The 24,189-nt window shown below is 40.3% G+C and overlaps 1 protein-coding gene across 2 annotated transcripts in view; it reads right to left on the bottom strand.

Moving 5' to 3' along the window:
- crocc2 (ciliary rootlet coiled-coil, rootletin family member 2) overlaps positions 1 to 24,189 on the bottom strand; it is a 62,741-nt gene that overhangs the window by 34,178 nt on the left and 4,374 nt on the right. The window contains exons 4-9 of one of the 2 annotated variants that reach the window (XM_051896761.1): positions 23,988 to 24,107; positions 5,537 to 5,704; positions 5,263 to 5,346; positions 5,030 to 5,136; positions 804 to 948; positions 177 to 283 (exon numbers count right to left, since the gene is read on the bottom strand). In XM_051896761.1, coding sequence (XP_051752721.1) covers positions 177 to 283; positions 804 to 948; positions 5,030 to 5,136; positions 5,263 to 5,346; positions 5,537 to 5,704; positions 23,988 to 24,107 — 731 coding nt within the window. The remainder of the gene's footprint in view (positions 1 to 176; positions 284 to 803; positions 949 to 5,029; positions 5,137 to 5,262; positions 5,347 to 5,536; positions 5,705 to 23,987; positions 24,108 to 24,189) is intronic. The other variant, XM_051896762.1, reaches the window with a different exon arrangement.

The raw sequence follows: 24,189 nt of genomic DNA, 5'->3' as shown, positions 1-24,189 counted from the left end.
CATCAAGCTTGGCTCTGATGGATGGCTTAAGGCTAATCTGAAGGGCAATCTAACCATCACATTTCCCTGGTCAGGATGGGTGAGGGGTGACCCAGGTGACCCACTGCGCTTTGATCCCAAGCGGGGATAAATGGCGGTGGAATTGAAAAGAGGTTCTGGCCGCAAGCTACGCTCACCTGTCAGCGAAGGCCCGCAACTGAGTGAAAGAGCTCCGTAGGAAGGCAGCCTGACGCCACAGAGATCGCACACGGGCTTGCTCGCGGCTGTTTCGGGAGGTATTCATCTGCGGGAGAGCAACACGGCCATATGGTCGACAGGTTTGGGCAAAGAGTGTGAGGTTAAAGATGTCTCCATTATTAATGCACACATATAAAAAAAAAATAATGAATGCAAGCACACAATCAAGCACAGCTAGATTTGGACTTCAATTCACAGACACTCATAGACTTGCATACACATACAGTACAGTAAACTTTTCTTGACTGTATGTGACTGAAAACTACATGAGCTCCTTCATATCACCAGATGTTTGCACCGAGCAATGAATTCTCGCTCTTTTTTCCAATCGACTGGAATGTTTTCACAGGAAACAACAGCTGAGAAAATCACAACAATGATTTAAAACAAAGACAGTGTCCAGACTGACAAAACAGGCACCAGGGTGGAATTCCACAAGTTCCAGAGTTGAGTTTCATTGGGTTGGATTAAGGAAAGTTTTTCCTTAAACTGTGGATTTGGATAAAAACATACACTACAGATCTCTCCTTCCTTCCTTCTGTCTCTTTTTTCCTCCTCCCTCTCACCTCAAGTTCCCTCCTGAGTCGTGTGTCCCTCTGCTCTGCGTCCTCTTGTGCCTTCTGCAGGCTTTCTGTCAGGGCCTGATTGGCTTCATTGGCTTGTTCAAGTTGTTCCCGGAGCAGTGCGTTGACCTGGCTCAAACCAGAACACCTGTGAAATATATGGATCTACTTCAGAGCACTGTATCCCAGAACCTCCACCTGTTAAGCCACGAGCCAAATGTTTTTTCTAAACTTCGCACATGATCTCACCCCCCTCCATTGCACGGCCTCTATCAGCTTCTATGTTTACAGGCTCATAAAGGCCCACGTCACATTGTGCGTTGCCAGCCACGCTTAGAGGGGAATGTGCGTGACAGTTTTATAAAGTCCATGTCAGATCCAGCCTAATTGCCACCAGATTTGCTTGTCAAATAGTTTACAGGGTTATTTACATCATTCGTGGCAGAATCCACCCAGTTACATACAAAGATTGACGCCAGGGTGGTGTGAGGCGACGAACAGAATGATCATCAAAGGGCTGAGGAATAGAGAGAGACACGATAAAAAGCTACGAGAATGTGTTTAATTATTTTCAATGAGTAGATTTGCTCTATGATTCTGTGTTTTGGCTTAATTCTGCAGTTCATGCCCCTCTGAGAAAACTTAACGCCAAGGCAGACAGCTTAGCATTAATTCACAATGTAACATTTCTGCCCTGCTAAATCTCAGTTAATTTGTGCATGCAATGAAATTCTCATGAGCCATGGCATAGTTGACTTCTCTGACATAGAAAATTAAATAAATTTTGTTACAAGACTGCAGAGCCACAGATGATCGGATGAACTGTATTTGCAGTGTGCTCTCTGACAGAGGCACTAAGGTTTAAAAAATGAATGAGAGCTTGGCAGCCGGGCGGCCCAGAGTTTGCCATAACTGTTTCAATTAGGGGTGAGTGGCACAGTAAATCATGCTCTTTTAAAGGCTGGCGTCTGGGACGGTAGGTTGGCCGGCTCTTTGTATGAAGTGCAGTAAAAACTGTTTGGCTGAGATTGTGAACAAGGTTGTGATAATTAAATCTGACAAACTGGATACTTTTGTTTTTGACACCCCCTTCTAAAACTATTCATTTCCAGAATGGGCTTGTGTGGACTGAAGTAGGCAGCTAGGAGGTTTTATTTAGAGCAGTTCAGCTCTATTCTCTAACTCTATTGCATTCTTGATAAATGTTGCTCATGTTTTGTTTCATGAAAGAATGGTGAAGAGCAGTACCCTGCTGGAAAATTCAGCTTAAGTGGTGGTGCTTCTATAGTGGAACATGGTTTTACATTAGCTGGTTTAAAATTGGGCCAAACTGGCCATTAGCTGGTCTAAGATCATAACTAACTGGTCTAAGCTGGATATTAGTTGGTGCATGCTGTTCAATAGATGGTCAGTCTATTGTGAACAACAGGTGTTGTTCATTGGTTGTCCAAGCTGGTCATAACCTGTTCCAACCTGGGGTGCATTTCCCATACAACGACGTAACTCGCTGCTTCACTACCATAGTACGATGCATCGTTGAACAAATCAACTAGCTAGTTGCAACTATTTCCCGAAACCGTATTGTCGCAAACCCGTCGTTCAGCCACGTTGGTGAATGATGTCACGCAGGTGGTGGAGTTCTTCTTTAAATGAATTTGTTTGAGATCGAATTAATGCTAGATTTTTGCTATAAATTATGGAAATGGCATCTGAAGACTACTTCTCATTTTTCTCAGTTATTTTGCGTTATTTCCAGATTCAATCATACACCGCATTCCAAATTATTATGCAAGTGACATATCAGTAAGATTTCAGTACAATAAACATTCAGATTTTAGTTTTTATAAGAAAATGTTTGTTTGTTTATTTATCCATGTCTTTTTAGATAACTGGTATTAATCTCAGACAAAGTAATTTGCCAGGTCTATGGAAACCCTACTTAGAGGTTGTTCCACATTATTAAGCAAGTCACAGTTCTCATGCAATATGGGGAGGAAGAAAGATCTTTCTGAAGATGAAAAGCATGAAATGGTGCAATGTTGTGCAAAAGGCATGAAAACAACTAATATTGTGTGAAAACTGAATGGAGATTATTGAATTATCATAAGATTTGTGAGTGATTTAGAGTACAGCAAAACTCGGTCAGATAAAGGCTTATTAATGAAAGTTCCTGTCAAAAAAATTAATTGTATTAAAAGGGCAGCTATAAAAAAGCCACTGTTGAGCAGCAAACAGGTATTTGAAGCTCCTGGTGTCTCTGGAGTCTCAAGAAGCTCTCCATGCAGGCTGGCAGTTGTGTGTAAAGATGCATTTCAGCCACTCCAAACCAAAGCTCACAAAGAGAAACAATTGCCATGGGTGTAGAAATACATGAAGACTCATTTTTAAATGGTTTTATTCACTGACTAATGCCGTACTACAATGGATGGTCTAAATGGATGGATTTCTGGATGGTTGGTGAATGGCCACCATGTTCCAACAAGACTGCGACGTCAGCAAGGAGCTAGCGGGTGATGATTTGGGCTGGAATATTGGGAAGTGAGATGGAAGGTCCCTTTAGGGTCTCTGATGGTATTAAAATGACTTTTGCAAGATCTGTAGAGTTCATAACTGGCCATTTTCAGCTATGGTATAAAAAGGAGGATAGTGCCTTCTGAAATACAATGCACTATGCACTATCCCATGCTGCAAAAAAACACCACAACAATAAAACTGTTATATTTCTACAAAAATATATATATATAAAAATATATTTCTACACCCACTGTAAATGTTTCTCTTTGTGAGGTTTGGTTAGTGGTGGCCAAAATGCATCTTTACGCACAACTGCCAGCCTGCATGGAGAGCTTCTTGAGACTCCAGAGACACCAGGAGCTTCAAATACCTGTTTGCTGCTCAACAGTGGCTTTTTTTATAGCTGCCCTTTTAATACAATTAATTTTTTTGACAGGAACTTTCATTAATAAGCCTTTATCTGACCGAGTTTTGCTGTGCTCTAAATCACTCACAAATCTTATGATAATTCAATAATCTCCATTCAGTTTTCACACAATATTAGTTGTTTTCATGCCTTTTGCACAACATTGGACCATTTCATGCTTTTCATCTTCAGAAAGATCTTTCTTCCTCCCCATATTGCATGAGAACTGTGACTTGCTTAATAATGTGGAACAACCTCTAAGTAGGGTTTCCATAGACCTGGCAAATTATTTTGTCTGAGATTGATACCAGTTATCTAAAAAGACATGGATAAATAAACAAACAAACATTTTCTTAGAAAAACTAAAATCTGAATGTTTATTGTATTGAAATCTTACTGATATGTCACTTGCATAATAATTTGGAACGTGGTGTAGGCTCGTTCTTACATACTAGAGCACGTACGCACATGTGCACTCTTCAAAAACGGTGCTTAAAATCTTTTGACAAATTAAAATATGTAAATGACATTTGTATATATTCGAAATAAAAGATATACATTGTACATAATGTCATAAAAACAAGAAACTATGCTTCTAACCACAGCTCGAGAGCTGTCGTTCCAACCACACAAGTTTGCGATACAGTTTGCAAATGTTCATTTGAACGATGGTTTTGGGAAACACCAAATCGTTGAACTATGTTAGTAACGACGGAACTTGCGATGTTAGCTGGCTAACGATGCTTTTGGGAAATGCACCCCTGTTTATTACCTGGACCAAGCTGTTGATTAGCTGGTCATGCTGTTCATAAGTTGTCCAGGATGGTCATGAACTAGTTCCTGCTGTTCATTAGCTGGTCATTATCTGTTCCAATCTGGTCATTAGCTGGACCAAGCTATTCATTAATTGTCCAAGCTGGTCATCAGCTGGCCTAAGTTGGTCATCAGCTGGTGTGATATCAAGCTTTCAGACCATCTCGGATCAGCTACATACTAGCAAGCGGTGATCAAGCTGGTTTTTGGAACATAAGTGGCTTGCACCAGCTAAAGATCTGCAGGAAACCAGGTACCATGCTCCAAAACACAACTGCCATCTTAAGATGGATTTGTTTAACAGGGTAAAAGGAAAACAAAAATAACAAAAAGAAAACAGAAAATCTCCTTATAAGGTTTATAATTTTCATTTTCTAAAACGTACAATTCTCCATCTGTTCCAAACAGAAAGTCTTCACATACTTTTTGGCTAATCTACTGACTAATCCACTCTGCACCTCTTGCTGTCAGAAGCAAATATCTCTTTTATTCTCACCGTTTCTGCTCATCCTCCAGCAGTGCAAGTTTACTTTGGACATCCAGACTGTGTTCCTGCTCAAAGCGCTGGAGACGGTATGCTGAGGAGTCTAGGTGTGACTGGAGCTAAATACATGGACAGAGGCAGGTTTATACCAAACACACCTAAAAACAGTGCAACACCTGGCAATGACTGACAGTAGATAACAAAGGTCACAAGAGCAGCCTGTAAAGTTCTCCACTGAGACGTACCGAGAGCCTCAGCTTCTCTGACTCTGAGGTTTTCTCCAGCACCTGCTGCTCAAGATTTCCACATCTCTTCTTATACTGGAGCAACTGCACACATAGACACATACTTTCACTCACAGATGCATGGGCCACATTCCCAACTGTACCAAAGCATCTAATTAATATTCCAGTAGTAAATTCCCCTGAATTACAAATTCTTTTTTCCCCCCTAAAGGAATCCTTCCCATCTTTGACAAAATTGAATGAGTTGAAAGAGACCAAATCTAGCAAATCTAACCTTGGCCTGTAGTTTCTGCACCAGCTGAGCCTGTCTGCGTTGGCTCTCCTGAAAGGCCTGGAGCTTCAGCCTATAAGATCGTCCTTCCTCTCTTAGCCAGCCCTGCTCCGCGCCATACACGCTCGCCTGGTCTGAATCTCCTGACTGCTGCAACAGCATCTGCTCCAGCTGCAAAGACATATGCACACAATGCACTGGTTGATCACCTTTTAGTCTCTTTATGGCTTTTCACAATTTGTATTGGTATGATTTAGTGACATTTACAGTGAATAATGAATTCAAGTGAAAAGACTAAGATCTTTTTCTTATACAACATTCAAATATTACCTTCTCTTATTTTATGCAAAGGCAACTCTAGATGCATGCTTTTAGATTTATGTGTGAAACAAGAAAAAACAATTATTGTATGAAAAATAGATAAGAAATTTAAGATATAGGTGAACCCGGGGCTTGTTGTCAGAGGCAAGTCACAAACTTCATGTTTCCACATTAACCATACATTCAAGCAAGAGTGATTAACATAATAAATATAGAGTTTAACCTTAAGGTTAAATTGTAGCCTAGAGTCAAAAGTATTTTTAATGAACATCAGGCCAAAGCAAGTTGTCTTATGTGGTTTTAAAAGTTATAAATGTATACAGTTTTCATAATTTTTGTATGCTACTGTACTTTTTACATTTTTGCTCTTTCATAAATTGTTTCATGAGTCATAGTTGTTTTACATTTTGCAGAAAAGTGTAATGGCAGGTTTCCACATGCCCATGTGACAACATGCCCCGCTCAAGGTCAGTATGTGTTCAATGAAATGTATCTTTTATCCTGAAGTGAAAAGAAAAAAAAATTTAGTCAATATTTAAATTGTGTGCAAATGACTTAAACACATTCTGAAAGATATTCACTGCAATAATGCTTTACTGAAAAGAAAAAAAAAACATTTTTTTTTTGCAGTGATGTGTGTGTTGTATGCTGATTTTCAATGTACTTATAGGTAGGTTTGCGTAAATTAACACAGGGAAGCATGATTGTATACAAAGGAGAAGGTTGTCTGTCACAATGGCAATGTTTTTCTCCCTTGATTCCCAACCTCCTACAGGGTCTTCAATCTCAATGTCCCATTACCCCTCCAACCCCTCCCATCTTCCTTTAACCCCCAGTGCATATCATGGTGCCAGACACCCAGTCCCTACTAACAAAAAACACATGTTTCCTCTCAACACAACAACATGCTGCCTCAGCTGATTCAAACAAAGCAAGAAAAACAGAGAGCGAGGGGTAGAGAGAGTAAAAGGTGGATGTAGAGTCAACTTCATCCTTTCTGCAAAGAAGTAAGAAACAGAACTACAGGTCAAACTGAAATCACAGGCAAACATTAATCTACTGCTAAGCTGAACAGCAGCCTCTACAAGATGCAGGGACAATAGTCCCCCTGTTCCCAACTGGAGCCAAGGGCTTCCCAAACCTTAATAAAACATTTTCAAACAGTCATTCGGAGAGCTTTAATTCCATATAGTACAAAGAAGGGCAATCCAGCACCCGGCTCTGGGCGGTTTTGGGGTTCAGGGCTCATAAGGGAACAGGGACTTATTATACGGCCTGTTGTTAAGGTGACAGCTTTTGAAAGCGAACAGAAAATGAAAAACATGGGTGGAGGACGAGTCAGAAGAGAGAGGGGGGACATTGGGTGCAGCAGCAGCAGCTGTGTTTAAAGGCTCCTTTGGAAACAGCTGCACTACTCTATTGATTATGTATCTTTGCAACTATTTTGGCACAATTAGAGGCAATTTGTTGCTACAACACAAAAAGCGTTTGATGCAAAGTCATGAAGTAAATGGCACTTACACACAAGCGTATTGTTCTGCCTTAAAAGCTTATGGGGGTCAGTGCTGCAGCACAGCACAAATCAAGTGTGCAGCTACCTCTACATCCATAAAATACAGTTGCTTCCAAAAAAAAGAGAAAAGAATAAAGTCGATTGTGAGATATAAAGCCACACTGTGAAATTCATGTGAAACAAAGTCACAATTGCAAGAAACAAAATCACGACTGTGAGATATAAAGTCACAATGTCAAATGTAAAAGTCAGATTGTAAGAAAAAGTCAACTGTGAGATATATTCATATTGTGAAACAAAATCCAATTATGACAAACAAAGTTGCAATTGTGAGATATACAGTACATTCACATTGTGAGACAGTTACAATTATAAGAAGCAAACTCACAACTGGGACACAAAGTCATATAATATCAAGTCATAATGTGAACTATAAGTCAGATTCTGAGACAAAGTCACAAATGTCACAATTACAAAATTACAAGATTTAAGGTCACAATTATGAGATATAAATTTGCAATTATCTGTTTATTCAAGCAGACACAGGCTTTCATACAATTAAGATACTCAAGAATAATGCAAAATCATTATGGATGTTTCAACTGTAAGTCAGTATCCTAGTTAGATTTTCAAATTAACACATGGTTATAACATTGATTGGTTTGGTGTATTTGGTATCCTGATGGACAGGCCATATGGACTCTACTATGCACAAGTGTTATACGGCATCTTGCCTTTCACCAAACAGATAATTTCTCAAAAACTTTGAGAATGCAATCAACCTGCCTCTTATTACTGTCCAGAACCAACTTCTCCAATCCAAATCTTAACAGTAACCATCAAATGTTAAAAAACGATCACAGATTTGCTACTGAAAGAAACTTTACCAGCAGCATCAAAAAGACAGGAGTTTTTTGAAGCAGGGCTGATGGATGATGCAATGACATGTGTCGATATTGGATCCTTCTTGCTAGCGGCACTAAACAAGCCCAGCATTATGATGGTATTAAATTCAAGAGCTGGTCCCTCTCTCATGTTGCAGCCAATCTGCCGCCACAGGCTTGGCTCTGGTCCATGGGGAGAATGCTGTCACACGCGTCTAGAGGCCACTCAGCCTTTGTGGTGTATGTATAAGTGATGAATTTTCAAACATGGGTGTTAGCCACATGCTTTTGTTCAGATTAAAACTTTATACAATATACTTACAGCAAAGGTAATTTTGACATTTAAATTTACACTGCTCAGTGTCCATATGTGTCCGCGCTTAGAGAGTGTTAAAATAACACTGAAGCATTGTTGGAGTTAATTAGACAATTAAGTGATTAATTAGGTGATGATTGACCTTTATTGAAGACAGCTAATGATAACAAGCAGAATCACTGAAGGAAAGAGAAACAAGAACAGAAAAAAAAGAAACACAACATACGATACAAAAATCATAGATTTAACAGTTATGTTCCTATAGTGTGTGGAGTGTCACGAGTTGACCAAGACAGCACACCTAACAGATTCCATTCACAAACAACCAGAGTCCCAACTGTGAACACGGGAAATCTTGCAGAATCTATCATGGTCAAACGTGATTTTAGAGTAAACAAACACTGGCAGATGACGGGCTAGAAGAAATAGTGATAATAGTGTTTGGAATGCCTTTTACAGAAAATGTTTGGATGCAGTCGTGTTATGCTTCCATCAGCTCGCTTTCTGATTGGGAATCGTTTCATTCCACGTGACAATCTACAGAGTGCATGCGCGTTTGTCCTCAGGTTTGATTATCTGGTAGTGTGTGGGTGCCTTTAGATGAAATCAACTGAAGATAAAAGATATTAAATCTCTCAAGATCTCAGCAGAGGATGGTTAAGCAACTCCACAAACAGCACTACCAGCTTAATCTATTACAAACCAGTTTGACTTTATTTCTGTCATACGTCTATAAAAGTTCTTATTTAGAATTATAAAACGGTTAGTTCCTGTCCTTGATTCTGATTGGTCAATAGCTGTGTTTTATTCACGATAAAACACGGCTGCTTCACCCAACGGTTCTGTGTATCACTACACAACACCCTTAGCAACCGCTCTTAGCAATGTAAACTGTATGTTCTCAATTGATATTGTTCATTGAAGCTTACTGTATTATGTAGAAGAGTATTGTGAGAAAGAGGTCGATTGAACAAGTTTATTACCTGCATTCAGATTTAGCATTTTTCTTCAGGTCAGTCCTATGTTCATAATAAAAAATCTGTTTAAATGTCTGATGTATTATCTTGTCCTTTTAACAGTTAAGGGGTTTTCCAGTGACTGACAGTCCTAGTCAAAACATTTGTCAGTTGCGTCTTGTTCCGTGTTCACAACAATTCAGTCTTCTCAATGTAAAAGTCTTCGCTACTGACTGACACACTCATAAAGAGAGTCTTTGCCGCCATCTAATGGCGTAATAATGTAACTTCAGTTGCTGTTCACGGTCAGGGACTATTTTTTCCGGCGGAAGGAAGGCTTTTAGTAAAAGTTTACTTCATGAAAGTTGCTTTGATGCATATTTTTGGCCTTAATATTTTATTGTGTGGTAACCGTTTTATAAAAGCAATAAGGTACTCGAGGCTAGTGCTGTATCGTGAATAAGTCACGGCTGAAGGGGTTGCAGGCACTCTGCTTCACGTCGTGCCTAACAACGCCCTTCAGCTGTGACTTATTTACGATACAGCACAGCCTCGAGTACCTTATTGCTTACTTAACAAAGGGTTTGGATGTTGATGTTTTATTAAAAATAATAAAGTTTGAATGAAGTTACCATGATAGTGATCAGTGTTTGCTTTAGTTGGGCTGTTGATCCTTGACTTTTTAATATTAGTTTATGGTCTTTGTAACAGTATGTTTAACAAAACACATTTGTTGCAAAGGAAGCCAAAAACAAAGATGATCAGGTAATGTAGGTTATTTGTTGGTAGTGATATAATTACCATCATAAAGTGGAGTGAGTCACAAATCTCATCACTGATCACGAACATATAACACAGGTTGATCAAAAGTTTCTTATTCATTTTTTACTGTTTAAACTAGGGGTGTGTGATATATTTAGTATACGATAATATTGTAATTGTTGTTTTAATGATGTGCGAGCTTACGCTATCAAGTATGTCAGTCACTTTGCAAAGTTTTTGTCTTTCATATTTGCATCACATGAAACAGTTAAGCAATACCACATGAACAAGATTGGTTTCCTGAATATTAACATGATTGCAGATTTGATATTTATTTTACACAACAGTTCAATAAACAAGAAGATAATATTTCATGTTACAACACACAGCAGTGTTTTATTAGTGAATGAATCCACATTCTTGAAAGCATTTTAGAGTCATTGATTCAATGATCCATGCTTAAAGACGTGTAATTTCTGCATCACTAGTGGCGCCAAACAGATCAGCAAAAATACTGACTGTTTTAAAATAGTTTTCTAAAAGACTCCTACCTACCTCTTTTGCCCTCCTCACCTGCCATTGTTTTCAAACTCATCATCCACTGGTTGACAATGTCAGATCACTCAAATAGAGAAATGTTTTTGAAAGTCAGTCTATAAATGGCTCATTATATTTGACTTTCAAAATGTATGTTGTTATTCAATGATAATCATCCCCAACACTGTAGCTCTCAAATCTAATATGGTACCATTACACATTTCATGATGGCGACGTTTGGTGACAAGACACAGGAAAACTAATGATGTTTGATGTCACTGACTTTTAACCTGCACCTGAGTTGAGTTCAAGTTTCCTCAAACAAAGCTATTGTACAGCTTCAGAAAACTTATATAACGCACAAGTCATTTGAACCACTTTCATTTGTATTTTTTTCTTTTTTTGAGCTTGACAGACAGTATATATCATATTATATATACTGCTGATGTATGAAAAAACTGAATGAGATTCTTTCATGGCCCATAGACGAAGAAAAAATGAACAGCATAGAAGTTTGGAACAAGTTGAGGGTAAGGAAATATTGAGATTTTGCATTTTTTAGATTTACTATTCTTTTTACACACTATTTCTTTAAGAACAGTTTCAGAAGAAGGGTTTATAATGCCTCACTTCCATTTTAAAATGACATCTGTGTCAGAAAGAAGGGGACCAAGACATTACACCACACCGTCCTATTCTATCCCCTGACCACACAGTGTATCTGTACTTCTTACAGTCTTCAGCAGAACAGGCATTCAGAATGGCCTCTGAGGGCCACTAATGAAGGGAGAAGGGGCCCCATCCCAAATGCTCGTCTTTCACTTAAGGTCACACTACTGACATTTTACAATAATGATCAACATGCAACATACTGCAAAAGACCGGATGCATGGTTTGTATTGCCATATGGTTTCCACTGTTTTTTAATGTATCTATTCCCCGGATTCAGTGTCTTTTTTTTTTTATGGAGAGAGAGGCCCCACGCTGCCCTCTCTCTAAAATGTGTTTTGCATTAGCATTTTTTATATTACTTAATATTTATGATTTGTGCCACTCCTTGTATTGTCTCGTTTGATAAATATTTCACAATACATCAAGGAACGGCAGCACTTTGATTCATCTGCCAACGAGAGAACATTTTCAAGGCCACTGAAAGCTCTTTGCACAAGGGCCAAGAATATTCGGCTTCTCCCTCCATGTGGTCATAAGAGCGGATTGATCCTCTAATATGAGAGAAAACATATTTAGAATCATGTTCATTTTCTGTCAAACTTCCTGGGCTTGCAACTATGCACAGCATATTCATTAAAATGGACTCTGTCAGCCACTCTTAATTAATATCAAAACATTCACATCTAATTTGGGGTAAGAGGATTGTTATCAAAATTTCTATAAACCAGTGCAACAATTAGGAATTCATAAGCACAGTGCTAAGCAAATCTTCTTGTTAGTCCAGATTGTTGGTTTACAAGATGTTGCTGAAGAAAAATGGTCTTATTTGCCTTAAAGGGTTCACCCAAAAATGAAATTTCTGTCATTAATTACTCACCCTCATGTCATTCCAAACCCACAAGACCTTCGTTCATCTTTGGAAAACAAATTAAGATATTTTTGATGAAATCCGAGAGGTTTTTTATCTCCCATGGAAAGCAACAAAATTACCACATTCAAGGTCCAGAGAAGTAGTAAAGTCATTGTTAAAATAGTCAACATATCTACAGTGGTTCAACCTTATTATTATGAAACGACGGGAATATTTTTTGTGTGCAAAAACAAAACAAAAACAACGCCTTTATTCAACAATTTTTCCTCTTCCCTGTCAGTCTCCTACGCAGTTGACGTAGTGCAGAGTTTCCGTGTTTACATCCAAACGCAGACTCATTATTGTTCGACACTGTTCACGTGAGCACCATGACGCATGCCTGTGATGCTGACACAGGAGCCGGCCAATACAGAGTCGGCATTCTGATGTAGAACACGGAAGCTCTGCAATGCATTCACTGCGTCAACTGCGTAGGAGACTGACAGGGAAGAAGACTATTGATAGAGGACATTCACGTCGACTATTTTAACAATGTCTTTACTATTTCTCTGGACCTTGAATGTGGTAATTTCATTGCTTTCTATGAAAAACCTCTCAGATTTCATCAAAAATATCTTCATTTGTGTTCCGAAGATGAACTTCCGAAGATGGTCTTGGATGGTTTGGAACCACATGAGGGTGAGTAATAAATGACATTTTCATTTTTGGATGAATTAACCCTTTAATGACAGAAATTTCATTTTTGGGTGAACTAATCCTTTAAATTAATTAAAAGTTAAAGCATTCACAAACTCTGAAAGTTATCTGAAATTTTATTTGGAAATGAAAATTCAATTAACAACTTCATGTCATTCCAAACCTGAATGACTTACTTTCTTCAGAAGAACATAAAATAAGAGACGTCTGTGTTCAACAGATTCCCAAGAGACTTGAAATGATATAATGGTATAAGTAAATGATGAATAATGCATCCCTTTAAATTTGGGTGAACTATCCCTATTCCTGATGAAAATTCTGTCATTTACTTACCCTCATATCGTTCTGTATTATGACTTTCTTCTGTAAGACTATAACGCTAGGTTACTTGTTTAACCCCGGTTCTCTGAGAACAGAGCGAGGTATCTCACAATGGGAAACGCCCCCAGGTGTGATAGACTATGCAAGCACCAATTACACCACGTCTGTCCGAAGGACGGACCAATCACAGCTCATTACAAGAGCCCACCCCCTCCCTATATATATATATGGCTGTGATCCCCGAAAACGGCATTCTAAGCATGCTCTTCCCCCGTGTTATGCGAGTAGGGAAGCTTGGTGAGATACCTCGCTCTGTTCTCAGAGAACCAGGGTTACGCAAATAACCTAACGTTCTCTTTCAAACAATCGCTCGGTATCTCACAATGGGAATGATATAGCCAACTCCCGAAACGCATGCTTTCCGAAGCCACCGAACAGACCCGGCAAGAACGAAAGATAACCTTTCAATTCTCCAAAGAACCAACATTGAGAACTGCATGAGCCATAGAAGGCGCAGTGACATCCAGACAGTAAAATCTGATAAATGTATGAGGGGAAGCCCAGCTTGCCGCTGCACAAATATCTCCTACCGAAATCCCCTTGAACAATGCCCATGAGGCAGCGATACCCCTTGTTGAATGAGCCCTTAAGCCAGCTGGGGAATGAAGACCTATAGATGTATAGGCCAATTCAATCACCTCCACCATCCAATGGGAAAGGCGCTGCGAGGAGATCGGCTTACCCTTACATTGAGCGGCCCATGAAACGAATAACTGATCATTCTTCCTGAACGATCCTGTCCTGTTTACATAATAGCGTAACGCTCGTACAGGACACAAAGTGTGCAATTTCCGCTCCTCCTCCGAAGAAAAAGGAGGAGAACCATTTTCCCGCCCAAACTCCACATCCTCTGCTTCTTCGTGGGTGGGGGAACAGATATGGTGGGCTCGGGAGAGGACATCACAGAGAACCCTAGGTGCTGCCCGTCCCTCCCATGCAGAAATTGCGTCCTAGGTATCCTTCCTCTTTTTGTTGGAAGGGTTAGCGGACTTGGACTTCACAGTCGGCGCGAATGACTGCTTACCCCACGGTTTAGCGTTTGAAGCAGCCGGGGGGCGAGCCACCTGCTCCGTGCTCTGGGGTTTTGCAGTCCTGGACGCATTCAAAAACCTCCTGTTCTGCGTCGGAGGAGCAGGACGCGGGGGAACAGGAGGACGCAGTGCTTTTTTACGTGGCAGACATGTGTCAAACACCTCGCCTTCCTTCTTCTGGAGGTCGCACCTCTGTCTTACCACCGCAACGGCCGGGCCGAACAATCCACTAGAATCCATAGGAGCGTCGAGAAAATCTAATTTCTCCTTGTCCCCGACGCTCGAGAGATTTAGACACAGCGACCTCTTGCCCACAACGGCAAGAGCCATGGTACGGCCGCAGCTTTGCACCGCGCCACGTGAGGTGCGTAAATTGAGATCCGCCGGCGTCCAGCTGGGTGCCCAGCTCCTCCAACAACTCGGCTTGATAGGCCGTCAACAACGAAGTGACGTTAAGTGCCCGCACCACTAATCCTGAGGATTTATAAATTTTTTGGTACATGGAAGCAGTGAAGCATTCCATTTTTCCAGGGAGGGAGGGACTGGCAGATGGGAGAGTGGTCCGCCTGTTTGGATGCAGGTGGTGAGCCACTGACTGCTCGACCGTGGGAGGGTTAGAGAGCCCAAGCCCTTCCATTTCACTCACATCGAGCGACAAGTAACCCTTGACGGGCACACGGTGAGATCGTTGTCCCACGATCGCTTCATCTCTGCTACACACGCCGGCAACATGGGAAGCAGTTGTTTCGCCGGTGGAAGGTAAGAAGCGAGCCTTTTACCGTCATAGATGTCTCGTTTAACTCCCGGATCCCCAGGAGTTACAGGCCAAGTGATGCTAAGCTTAGCTGCCGCATGCTTACAAACTTCCACTAGGTCACAGTCTACTACCGTCGACACCATGTCGCCACTTTGCGCGCTTACGGGCCTGGACGCTTGTGCTGCAGACAGGATAGCTAACATCTCCTCATCCTCCTCCTCGTCTCCTTCCACCTCGTCGCCTTCCACAAGTAGCGGCGTAAACTCAGGTGACTCTGAATCCATAATATCGCCCCACGAAGAAAGATCCCGTGGGAGAGAGGGTTGGACCCCCTTTGTCGAAGGAGGGACAGAAGAGAGAACCAGATCATCTTTAGAAGATGCAGCCACCCGAAGCCTTCTTTCTAAGATCCTGGCCGGCATTACACAACAGTGCCCGCAACTCTCCACATCCGCCAGCACGGCCTGAGCGTGCTTAACACCCATGCACGCGATACACATTGGATGTGGATCCCTACCCGAGATCATAAATCTACAAGCTGCCGGACACGAGCGCGAAGAGGCATCTTTCCCTTTCTCCGCTGAGATCTTGGACACCGACATGGTGAGTAGAATATCTTGTAATCTTAGCTCGCCTTAACGCGTTAGCTAGAATAAGAGACACTGCTAACAAAAGCAGAGTAGAAAAACTCAGTAACGAGCAGAATCCACAACAGATTTTATCTGCACTGCGTTCGGCAATGTCAACCTTGACGGTACATTTGTGAACTGAAGCAGGACAGGTACTGAAGGAAAGTCTTCACGGGGAAGAGAACAAGAATGCCGTTTTCGGGGATCACAGCCATATATATAGGGAGGGGGTTGGGCTCAGACGTGGTGTAATTGGTGCTTCCATAGTCTATCACACCTGGGGGCGTTTCCCATTGTGAGATACCGAGCGATTGTTTGAAAGAGAACCACGACTTTCTTCTGTGAACACAAAATAAGATGTATTCCACTGAATAAAGAAAGTCCAAAAGATTTGGAATGACATGATGGTGAGTAAATGAAGAATTCTGAATGGTGCACAAAACTTGAATGGCAGTTTTGCCAGATCTCTAGAAAAATAAGCTCTCCCTGGTTTTTGTATTTATGAGCTGAAAGACCATGTTTGCCTCTGACACTTTATATATTACTCAAACAAATAAAACAGCAGTTGGCAGATTCAAGTATGCTTTGATTATGTTGCGCTGTCTGACATTAAAATGGTCTTGGACTTTATGACACTTATTGGCATGGATGTGCAGAATTTATTTAGCCTATTTTTTACTTATTTGTTTCATTATTTCTTAAATTATTTAATTAATTATCAAATGTGTATTTAAAAACATTCCCATTAGCAGTAAGCCATGATTTTTTTTTTTTTTTCTGTTTAATTTTAATTCATTTTAAGTTCAATGTAATAAACCTTTCAATGAGGAAAACAGAACCTAACTACAGAACAGCATATACCAGATGTGGGTGAATCACACCTGTAAATACTGTATACACACAAATACATGAGACACAAAGAAATGCATATATATATATGTGTGTGTGTGTGTGTCTGTATGTGTATATATATATATATATATATATACACACACACACACACACACACACACACACAAGCACATAACTATAAATGTGTGCACAAATTCCCAAGCACAAAAGCAATGAAAAAAATGTCTTGCTCCTGAACATCACCCATAAAGTCAGTCATATGCTGTGGCATAGAGGGAGTTACAGCTGTGAGCGCTTCTCACTAGCTTGGCCTGGACCCAGAGGCTTAATAAAGGGAATTAATGTAGTGAATAATCTGTCAGATTCCTAAACACAGCTGGAGCGGACGTACAGTTCCTCTGCATATATATACACACGCTCACACGCACACACCTAAACACACTCCCCCATACTTACTTGTGCTAACTTCAGTTCAATCTATCTCACACACATGCAAATTCACTAATGCCTGCACAAACATTCATACAAACTCAAACATATAAACACAAAACGCCTGTCCCTTGTGCCTTGCTGTCCTCTTTATATGCCCTTCTCCCGGTCCCTGCTGGAGTGCTGGCCCGCTGAGAGACATCCAGCTGATTGTGAAAGCTGTTTTTGCAGCGCCACTGTGAGTGATTACACAATGCTGGCCAGGAATCAGAGAGCTATGAAGCTCCCCAGCTCAGAGACCCCACTGCAGCCCCCAGGCACAAACCAACAACTATCACCATGGAGCACTGTTTGACCACAGTCACAGCTGCTGTGGAGAAGACCTACTGGGAGGTAAAAATGGGACCCAGGCAGTATCCACACGCGAAATACAAACACAAACACATGTTCACATGTGCAATATTGCATCAATTGGGCTTGGAATTTACAATCACCTTCCACAGCAAGGGACGTAAACAAACAAACAAGTGAACAAGTATAAAACATATGCACACTGTAATTTTAAAATTAAACTATAAACTAAATGAAGAAAGAGGTCATGTGAATGGGGTGCTAATAAAAAAGTGGTTAACACAGCATTCTTACCAGGAACGATGTCTGTTCCCTCTCAAAAGCAAAACTGCTGCGTGACGTGACACAATCACAGCTAAAGATCATTAAAGGAACAGATCTCACAAAAATGTCAAATCTGTCCTTATTTATTCACCTTCATGTTGTTCCAGAACCTTATGATTTTTTTTCTTCCATTGAACACAAATGGAGAAATTCTGAAAACTTTGCCAGTTGTTCTTTTCCATGTAACTGCAATGAATGACTAAATATTCAAGCTTCAAAAAACATGCAAACGTACCAAATTGTCATAAAAGTGATCCATATGACTTGTGTACTATATTACAAATCTTCTGAAGCCATTCAACAGCTTTGTGTAACCAACAGACTGAAAAGGAAGTTCAAAGAGCTAAACTGCAGTTGAACTTGAGAACCGAATCAGTTTGATTTCTAAACAAATCATTTGCACTGGTTTGGTGAATTGAATCAATTGATTTATTGAAAAGATCTGCCTCAGAAGAGACTTTGTTACTTTTATCATGAACTTAAGAAGAGTTAGGGTGCAAGTCAATACTTCAGTAAATAACAAATCAAAATTTGATCTATTCAATTAAAAAGCAATCAAAGCTTTATCCATGCTGCGTCCGAAATTAAATACTTCCCTGCTATACAGTATGCAAAAAACAGTACGCCAACAGAGTAGTATGTCCGAATAGTATTTGAAAAACAGTAGGCGAAAAGTCTCCGGATGACCTGCTACTTCCACCGAGATTCTGAATTGCGCATTCCATGGACACCTTACTATCCCGTGAGGCCATGGGATGGGATTTATGAATGGAAGTGAAGCGACGCAAATGACGCTGGTAGGTCACATGACAGTAAAAACATGGCGGATGTAGTACGTCCGAATTTCATTCATACTACAATATTCATACTATATAGAGCAGGGATGTGCAACTTCAGTCCATGAGGGCCACTGTCCTTCAGAGGTTAGCTCAAACACACCTGAACCAGCTAATTAAGGGCTTTAGGATTACTAGAAAGCTAAAGGCAGGTGAGTTTTTAATCAAGGTTAGAGCTAAACTCTGTAGGACAGTGGCCCTCCAGGACTGAAGTTACCCATCCCTGATATAGATCGTACTTTTTTAACAGTCGCGGAGTAAATTCAAATTCAAACGTAGTACCTACTCAGACAGCACGTGATTTCAGAGTCAACAGGAACACTTTTGTAACACTTTTATGGTACTTTTGCATTATTTTTAAAGCTTGAAAGTTCGCCATTCATTTTAATTTCATGGAAAACGACCAGTACATCTTTCAAAATTTCTCCTTTTGTGTTCTGTGGAAGAAACACATACGGGTTTTGAAAGACACATGGCTAAGGAAATGACAGAATTTTCATTTTTGATTTAACTATTCCTTTTGGAACAATAGCTATTTAGGACAAGTACAACTATGCTGATTAGATGTCAAGCTTAAATTAAATGGCAAGCAAAGGGTAAAATACTTTCTAGGAAGTTCGCTCTTCTGTTCCCACAGTCAAAAAAGGGGGAAAAAAACAGTCAAACAGGGAAAAGAGAGAGAAATATGGAAAAAGATAAAGGACACTTAATTAAATGTAGTGAGGACTTTGGGATGATCCCTACTTTGAGGAATGATTCTCTGGAGCGTCAATCATTTTTACGACTCACAGGCAGCTGACAGATCCAGCCTCACTGGCTCAGCTCCACTTGCGACCACTGCTAGGCTTAGCAGCTTTATGTAGGCGAAAAAAGAAACTCTAAATATTGAGCCAAAGACAGTACACCATTTTCACTCTAACAAAACAACCATATCAGTGGCAATCATGTTTGACAAGACCTTTAAAGCAAAAAGGAGTGGGGATTAGGTCAAAAACGCAGAGCCTAGAAGCTGCCATGCTCTTTGTCAAAAAGTCTCCAACTAGTCTGCAAGTCTGGATCAATTGAGAAAGGTTTTCTGACAAATAGCATCACATTTTAGCTACAAACCCTTTTTTTTCACTTGTTTAGTGATTTATCTCTCAGCTTAAAAGCTCGTGGCCCTGTGATTGTTGTTTTTCTACAGTGCTCCATTAGGTTAACATTTCTGTTTTATCATACATCTAACTCTACATTTGGGTAACTCCTACAAAAACACACAGGGAGACTGTCTCACACAATCCCGGTCCAAAAACTGCCTCGAAGCTGTAAAATATATACCCACGCAATTCCCTGACACACACCCACACACACAAACTTACACACTCCCACACAAATACACACGGCCCCAGTGCCTGAGAAACTGCAAGCTGGCAGTTTTCCAATATCAACACAGAAAGGTCAAAGTTCACATCAACATTTTCTTCGTCCTCCTGAGACGATGCAGCTTTTCAAACTGGGTCAAGGTTTATCCCAGTTCAGGGGCAATTTTCAAGGGTCACAAGAGATTGCCGCGATTTTACCAGGAGACAGAGGTGTGCTTTCAAGAGCGAAACCTCGCTCCCTGCCCAAATATTTCCATTCCCACTCTTGTTTAGGAGGCCACTCTCAAACTGTCCCGAGACCCATGAGAAGGACTTTATGGGGTTTGCTGCTCCTTTTCAATTAGTCCAGTGTCGTAAGATGTGCCACAGTGGGTCTATTGCGCCACAATGGCGCTGGGACCCTCCCCAGCAGAGACAGAGAGGGAATGCTTACAGATCAGAGCTGCTAAAGCCACTTCATCTCAACTTCTTTAAGGTATTTGCCAGACTAAAGAACAAGAAATATCTCAAAGGACAACTAAAGTTAACCGACCAACACACCCACACACTCTAAAGAGATAAAAAGAGATAAATTCTCATTTCATCACCTACTTTAGCAGAGATGCTGAGTCAAATAAACTGGATAAACCAAGAGGTTAACAACAAAAACTAACACACATGAATCTATTTCATTTTAGTCTGTGATTTACAGCCTAACGTCTAAATCAAATCAACACAGTATAGGAAAACTATCTAGAGGAGGTACGTAGCACTCTATAAGCAGTTTCACAGGTAAGTTGGCCTCAGATGTACTCTTTACGATCATTTGGTGGTTAAAAAGAAAGAAATATCACGTAAGTTGAATATACACCTATCAGGCATAACATTATGACCACTGACAGGTGAAGTGAATAACACTGATTATCTCTTCATCACGGCAACTGTTAGTGGGTAGGATATTTTAGCCAGCAAGTGAACATTTTGTCCTCAAAGTTCATTTGTTAGAAGCAGAAAAATGGGCAAGCATAAGGATTTGAGCGAGTTTGACAAGGGCCAAATTGTGATGGCTAGACTACTGGGTCTGAGCATCTCCAAAACTGCAGCTCTTGTGGGGTTGTTCCCGGTCTGCAGTGGTCAGTATCTATCAAAAGTGCTCCAAGGAAGGAAGAGTGGTGAACCAGTGACAGGGTCATGGGCGGCCTGAATGTAATTTAATCTACATGTAATCTCCAATGTCACATCATCCTTCAGAAATCATTTTATGATGATGATTTGCTACTCGAGCAACATTTCTTATTATTATCAATGTTGAAAACAGTTGTGCTGCTTAATATTTGTATGGAATCTGTTATACATTTTTTGATAAATAGAAAGTTCAAAAGAGAAGCATTTATTTGAAATAATTTGTAACAATGTTAAAGACTTACATTTACAATACATTTAATATATCCTTGCTGCATAAAATAGTTTCTTACCCCCAAAGAAAAAGAAAACCTTACAGACCCCAAACTTTTGAACGGTAGTGTAAATATTTGCTGTGGTGCCTCATCTAACTGTTTTTGAACAAAAACTCCCTAAATTAATTTTAAACTGACAGCCCTAAAACATATACTGTATCAAAGTCTGTAACTTGAAAGACTTAAGGCCCGTTCACACCAAGAACAATAACTATAAAGTTAACGATCAAGATATAGTTCTAAAATCGTTAATATGAAAAAAATATGAAAGAGCAAGAGTCAACAACACAACTATAACAATATCGTTGGAACAAAGTCCCTTTAAGACAAATCATTTCACTCGGCGGCCATCTTTGAAACGCCTCTCGGGCATTCAAGTGCAGCTCCTATCTCTTTGAATGGGGAAACATCAAATTATCCAAAGTTGTTTGCCAAGCTTTTGATTAAATTTCATATTTGAAATCACCAATGAAATCTGACAACAACTGTCTCAGAAATTCTGTTTCTAAATGTTTGAATCACGACAAAAAAAAACCCCTGTATTTTTCAGGCTGGATCGAGCTAATGTGCATGCGCAGTCTTAAATGCGCGTCTCTTGTGTCTCATTTCGGAGGCGCGCGTCTGACTGTTTCTATAGGAACCGGAGCTTCTAACAGCCGCTGTAGTGACGCAATGACTTTACCAATCGGCGATTGGCTCTTATTTAGAAGGCGGGACTTATTCCGCAATATTGCACGTTGCACTTTCTCCCATTCAAAACAATATGAGTGACGCGTCTTGTGTTATTCTATAGTCTTTGGTTATAGTTACCATTCTTGGTGTGAACAGGCCTTTATTTACGTTCTAATGCATCTCTGTGTGGTATGCACACAGAAATTGCATAATGACTGATGCTTCATTTGGGAGTTAGAGATTAAATGGATCACACTCCACCAGAATATGTCATTCCCACATCAAGACAGATTGAGGCTGAATAGAGACTTCAAATTATTAAGCATGAAGGATTCATTACCTCATGTTAATATACTGGCTGTCTGGCACCCAGCGTATAGTTACTGTGATATGTTACCATAACATCTTAAAGTTTACATTCATATGTATGGTTTCATTTGACTTCACAATGTCAGCACACTTGCACTGGAGAGTTCTCAATTGGCGACAGAGAGAGAGAGACATGTCTCCACTCTCAGAGTTCATGTGACATAGGCCTTTCTTCTCCAAAAATATAAATGTGTGGATTAAAAAAAGACTATTTATACCAACCAGACTAATTAAGTTTTATTTATAGCTCATATCTTAAAATAGGCTTAACTGGGCAATGTGCGCGGTTGGCATTCATTAAACTTGGCCAGCAAAAAGAGTGCACTGTTATCACAAATGGCAGCTTTGTGTTCTATGAAAAATGAGCTTTTTCTTTCACAGTCCCATGAGAGAAGGCCAATGACCTTTTTATTTTCCCCCAAACAGCAAGGTTGGGGGAGACAGACAGTGGCCAAGGTGATGCTGTAAACTTAAGTGAAAGAGAACTTTTCTACAAACTTCTTTATGTTCACCAAAACTGTTATTCATTTTTTTTTTCATCTTTCATTTAATCTTTGCCAAAACGCAAACAGTCATGCCAATTAATTAAACTGAACTGAAATTAGATTTGAAGGTCTCGTATGGGCCTTCATGAAGTGCACCAGAATCTCTACAACAAAAAAGAACTGTGAGATTAAAAAAAAACACTGTGAAATGTAATTATGTGTACATTTCTGATTCTAAAATGTTGACGTCAGAGAGCTGCCACTTTGATCACATGTAATGAAATGTAGATGCAGAGTAAACTATGGCTCAGTTTACATCAGTCCTTCATAAAAGCTAGGGTGCTCATTCCATTTTTCAGAGCCAAAGTCCAGCTTCAAGCAGAAATAAATATATTTCGTTCCATGTGACACAGTTGATTTTCACATGGCCCTTTACCACCGTTTGTTTATCAAGAACTCCAAACGGGTTTTCCCTCTCGGAAAGAGCACTGCGGCTCTGATGTTTGCTGTGCACATATTCCATTTCAAAGCCATGTGGCTCCCTCTTTCTCTGTCAAAGAGCCTCTGTAACTCCCTCTCTTGATCTCTTCCCTACACACACATCTGTCTATCCACCAACATGTGCAGAAAAAATGAAGGAAAATAGGAACAGGGTCCAAAGGTGCTCCATCAACCTCTCACGTTATTAGTGATGGTCCCTTCTCTGTTTTCAATCCCTTAAAAACTGCTGGACGGAGGGAAACACTCACTTAAAATCTTTTCCTGGACCGAGACTGCATTAGTTCAGAGTGCATGAAACCCCTGCCACCAGGTTACTGATCGACAATCCCTCAGTGTCCATTATGCAAAGCCTAGAGAGAGTTTGAAGGCAATAATCTACATTATACCGGCATGTTTTGACTTCCAAGCAAGGAGGCGAATACGCAGGTCTCAGAAACTTTGCATCAATCACATGCTTACACCAGATGGAGGCTTATGTTTTTTATTAGGCACTGTGTGTTAGAGATATTCACCATACTGCCAGAGGACAAGATCACATTCCCATCGATATCAGGTTGTTTTCGGTTTGATTTCTGATGCACCTCTGGGAATGTACTGGGGCAGGGTTGACAAGATTGATAGACAAGGGAGGACTGGGAAAAGGAGAGAAACCGTGAATAATGCAGGTTATGAGATCATAGAACAGTGTTATCCATCTTATTTTTCAACGTGGAA

Source organism: Ctenopharyngodon idella, chromosome 6 (genome assembly GCF_019924925.1).
Source record: "Ctenopharyngodon idella isolate HZGC_01 chromosome 6, HZGC01, whole genome shotgun sequence".
Classification (NCBI taxonomy): Eukaryota; Metazoa; Chordata; class Actinopteri; order Cypriniformes; family Xenocyprididae; genus Ctenopharyngodon; species Ctenopharyngodon idella.
This window is presented reverse-complemented; position numbering and strand designations above follow the sequence as displayed.